At 36.3% G+C, this 4,477-nt stretch overlaps 2 protein-coding genes across 2 annotated transcripts; one reads left to right on the plus strand and one right to left on the minus strand.

Annotated features, from left to right (window-relative positions):
- The first annotated feature begins 219 nt into the window (after positions 1-219).
- On the plus strand, positions 220-600 carry LOC131631810 (uncharacterized). The gene has a single exon (XM_058902580.1). The coding sequence runs from the start codon at positions 220-222 to the stop codon at positions 598-600; it is 381 nt and encodes a 126-aa protein (XP_058758563.1).
- Positions 601-2,436: 1,836 nt separating this feature from the next.
- On the minus strand, positions 2,437-4,122 carry LOC131631811 (uncharacterized). Its single transcript, XM_058902581.1, has 4 exons — positions 4,010-4,122; positions 3,670-3,876; positions 3,283-3,570; positions 2,437-2,524 (listed from the first exon to the last, which is right to left on the minus strand). The coding sequence occupies exons 1-4, from the start codon at positions 4,120-4,122 to the stop codon at positions 2,437-2,439; spliced, it is 696 nt and encodes a 231-aa protein (XP_058758564.1).
- Positions 4,123-4,477: the final 355 nt, after the last annotated feature.

A 4,477-nucleotide genomic window follows, 5' to 3' on the forward strand; every position in this document is an offset into this window, starting at 1 on the left:
GATTACTTTTATGGAGGATATGAAAACAAAATCATAAGAATAATTAAATATGCGTTATCTATGTCAAATATTCCCCTCTCAGGCTGACGTTTTGGCATGAGCGTAATTCATTGGTAAACAAGATGGTATTGTTGTTGTTACTATTTGTTCGGTTACTACTAATGGGATGAGAGAGGAGGAAATTATAACAGGAAAGCTATGTGTGTAGGTACATTTACTATGAAAGTGAAATGTCCATTTATACTGAGATCTATGCCAAGTGAAAGCAGATGGAAGATCATAGTCAGGTGTGAGTTTCACAATCATATGCTAGCTAAGGACTTAAATGGGAATGCTGTACTAGGTCCTTTAAAAGATTATAAAATAAAGTTTGTGAATGACATGACCAAATACAACTTGGCTCCCAAATACATAGTTGCTGCTTTAAAAGATAAAGATCCAGAAAATCTAATGAGCATTAACGAGGTTTATAAGGCATACAATGCGAGCAAGAGATGTCCGTTGACTGAAATGAAACATCTGATGAATTTAATCCATGAAGATAAATACATGTATCAGACAAGAAATAGAGATTCTTCCAATGTTAGTACTGATCACTAATTTATCATCATTTGGTTAAAAAGTTATCGAACCTCAAAAACCAATGGTTAATTACCAAATTCTATCATATCAGTGTAAAGCCAGAGCAATTGAATAGTGGGAAATAAATCAGCTTAAGTGAAAAAGCACATAAGTCAAAACAGCTTATTTGAAAAGTACTTTTGGAAAATAGCTTAATTGAAATTATATTAAAGGTAAAAAGGATTTAGGGTCATGACTCATATCTTTGACTATCCCGTATGGCTTAAGCTCTTCTATTACGAGAATTTTGACACAAATTTATAGAAAAATAGACTATTGTGGAAAATACTTACTTTCACAAGCGTATTGTCCTATCTTTGACGAATGGGACGTTCGTTGGCTTTCGCTCGCGCAAAAGCGTTCGTTAGTGATCGTTACTTTTATACAACTATTAAAATGGTTCATTTTCTCAATTTCATCTGATCACTTTCATGACTTCGGACTTAACTGTTTAAAAACTACTTTCTGGCGTTTACACTTGTCCTTTCAGATTAAGGTAAACACCTAAAAACACTCCCACTTTTGTGGCGAGGTTTGAATCAAAAACTTAGGGTTTAAAATAAAAAGGATGAAATTCTCACAATTGGCTTAAGTTAATTCGTACAAATAATTATTGACAGGTTTCATGACCCTTAGTCCCTAGAAAACTACTTAGTCATGATGAGAGATGATTCGATCAAAGTAATTCTTGTAGATGCATACATAATTAACAATAGAAAATAACAATAGGAAATAAAGCAGCAAATAAAACCTAAATAAAAGAAAAGCTTCAATATAATTTGAACCAGCTACTCCAATGGAGACATCTACAAAGCGATGAAAGTATAAGTGCATGAAAAAGAAATTCTAAGATAAAACTGGATTCCTCTAAAACTCAACCACCTATGATTTTTAAAATTTTATTCAAAACATGGATGAAGTATTTAGCTTCAATGCCTTTAAATATAGAATCAGCTCTAATTGGAATGTGCAGATGTCCCAAATCGACAATAAATCGAACCAAGAAAGGAAACACAAAGATAGAGACATGTTTGCCTGTTATGGCCCGTAATAGCCATTACAGGTGACCGTAACATGCCACTGGATTTTAGCATGGGCATCAAAATTTGGGAAGTATAGAGCGTCTTGTTGTTACGTCTCGTAACAACTGTTACGGGTGTGTAGCGGCGGGAAATTTTGTGATTAAGCTATTGATTAGCTTAACTCGAATGAGAAAGAGTCTCCATTGAACTTTATTGTTTCCAACAAAGGAAAAGGGAAAATACCAATAAAATCCTAATAAAAGATCTAGGTACGAAAGTTGATTACGCGAGGGGAAGGTCAAAGATTAAGTTTGAATGAGTACCTAAGGGAACATATGAATCAAGCAAGCAATCAACAAGTAAGTAAACAAAAGAAAAAGTTAAAAGTGGACTATATAAATATCAAGAAGGAACACCAAAACCCTGACTAAATGGAATAACCATCTAAACCCTAATTATCTAATCATACCCAAGATGGACATTTAAACAAGTATTAAACAACATCTAGAATAATGGTCAAGCAAAGACACACAAGTGATCATGTCATGTACCCAAACAAGACAATGCAAAGTCAAGATAAGGGGTGTAACAAGAAATCACCCTCAAAAAATCATCAAAGAATTTCTCAAGATAAAGTATCAAGGTGTGTCACAATTCCAATTTAAAGAAGGAATCAATATTAAGCTACAACTCATAAGGAGATGATCATCTAAACACAGTGAGAACAAAACCTATAATCGACACAAAGCCTCATAGAACCTTCCTTCTTCTTAACCAACAAAGCAGGTGCACCCTACGGCGATACATTAGGAAGAATAAACTTCTTCTCCAACAAATCCTCAAGTTGGCTCTTCAACTCCTTCAACTCAGAAGTAGACATCCTATATGGAGCCATCGATACAGGACTAGTTCCAGGAACTAAATCAATCGAAAACTCAACCTCACGTTCCGGCGGTAAATCACTTACATCCTCAGGAAATACCTCCGCAAAATCACAAACTATTGGTAATTCCTCAATGGTTCTCTTCTCATGCACATCTAAGGTTGCCAATAACATAAACAATTCAGCCCCATCTTGAATAGATACACCAACTTGCTTAGCAGACAAAAACAAATCTTCCTTGACACCAATCTCAGGAAAAATAACAGTCTTATCAAAACAGTTGATATACACACGATTAAATTCCAACCAATTCATATCCAAAATCACATCAAGTTGCTCTAACGGAAGACAAACCAAATCAATCCCAAAATCTCTACCAAAAATACTCAAAGGACAATTCAAACACACAAAAGAAGTAGAAACAGAACCCATAGCAGGTGTATTAATAACCATACTTCTACGCATATCAGATAACACAAGATTCAACCTCTTAGCACAATCCAAAGAAATGAAAGAATGTGTCGCACCGGTATCAATAATAGCAATAAAGGTGTACCATTAATAAAGCACGTACCTTGGATTAGCCTATCATCGGTAGAAGCCTCCGCTCCAAACAATGCAAAAACTTTCCCTTTTGCTTGTTCCTTCTTTGGCTTATCACATTTGGTGCTAATGTGACCTTGCTCCCCACAATTGTAACAAGTCACTTTCGAACAACCTCTACACTCGTTTGCCTTGTGACAACTCTTGCCACACTTGAAACATGTCGCTTCAACTTTGGGACAATCAACAACACGATGACCCTCAACACAACATTTGAAACACTTGATCGGAGCACTAGATCCTCCCCCACTTGGCTTTCCGCCAAAACCAACTTTCTTCTTATTATCATACGCTTTTCCACGATATTGACCTTTCTTCTCATTTATAGCCTTGTAGTGAGAAGCACTCTCCCTACTATCCTCATCATGAATTCGACTCTTATTAACCAACTCCGCAAATCGAGTAATTTGTTGATATCCAATCGCCTTCTTGATATCATGCCTCAAACCATTCACAAACTTCAAACAATTAGATCTCTCTGCATTCATAGTATTATAGTGAGGACAATACTTGATAAGCTCTTGAAATCTAGCAGCATACTCCGCTACGGTACCATTCCCTTGCTTCAATTCAAGAAATTCCACCTCTTTCTTTCCACGACAATCTTCCGGAAAATAGTTTTCCAAAAATGCATCTAGAAAACGATCCCAAGTAACCTGAATACCTTCCTCATTAAACCCTTTGAGCCATATTGCTCCACCAATCCTCAACTTCCTTTTCCAGCATGTGAGTACCAAATTGCACTCTCTGAGCATCAGTGCAATTCATGGCCCGAAAAATCTTCTCAATCGCCTTCAACCAAGCTTGAGCTTTATCCGATTCATGCTCTCCTTCAAAGGTAGGAGGATTGTTCCTCTGGAACTTCCCCAACGCACGATACTCATCATCATCACCATTCCGATTTCCAGCATTCGCTTGAGGAACTTGACCAAGAGATCCAGCCAACATCCTTAATGCATCAACAATGGCATCATCATTCCTCCCAGCAACCATTGTCCTACGACAACCAACAACCAAAGCAAACAAAACAGTATTGATCGTGTCAGATACACCAATCTAATACAACGGGAATAAAGACATTAACTACTATTAACCAACTGGTCGACCATACTCTGATACCACTAATGTAACACCCATTTTCTAACCCCAAATATATCATACAATCAAACAGAGTAAGCATGCATAAAGGAAAAAGGGCGCCACATGTTGATTTTCACCAAATGAAAATCCCAAAATAACATACATACAACATCCATAATACGCAAAGATCATATTGTAACACAAATGTAATATCATGTTCTCATACATTATGCATAAACGCTTGCGGAAAACAATTTGAATTGCTATT

Source organism: Vicia villosa, unplaced genomic scaffold (genome assembly GCF_029867415.1).
Source record: "Vicia villosa cultivar HV-30 ecotype Madison, WI unplaced genomic scaffold, Vvil1.0 ctg.000864F_1_1, whole genome shotgun sequence".
In the NCBI taxonomy this organism is placed as follows: Eukaryota; Viridiplantae; Streptophyta; class Magnoliopsida; order Fabales; family Fabaceae; genus Vicia; species Vicia villosa.

Excerpts from the sequence above, each read along its gene's own strand:
- LOC131631810 (XM_058902580.1), top strand. The coding sequence starts at position 220 with ATGAAAGTGAAATGTCCATTTATACTGAGATCTATGCCAAGTGAAAGC.
- LOC131631811 (XM_058902581.1), bottom strand. The coding sequence starts at position 4,122 with ATGGTTGCTGGGAGGAATGATGATGCCATTGTTGATGCATTAAGGATG. Across the intron at positions 3,877-4,009 it reads CGGAATGGTGATGATGATGA|AGAGTGCAATTTGGTACTCA; the intron begins GTATCGTGCGTT and ends ACTGATGCTCAG. Across the intron at positions 2,525-3,282 it reads GTTGAAGCGACATGTTTCAA|GATGTCTACTTCTGAGTTGA; the intron begins GTGTGGCAAGAG and ends GGCTCCATATAG.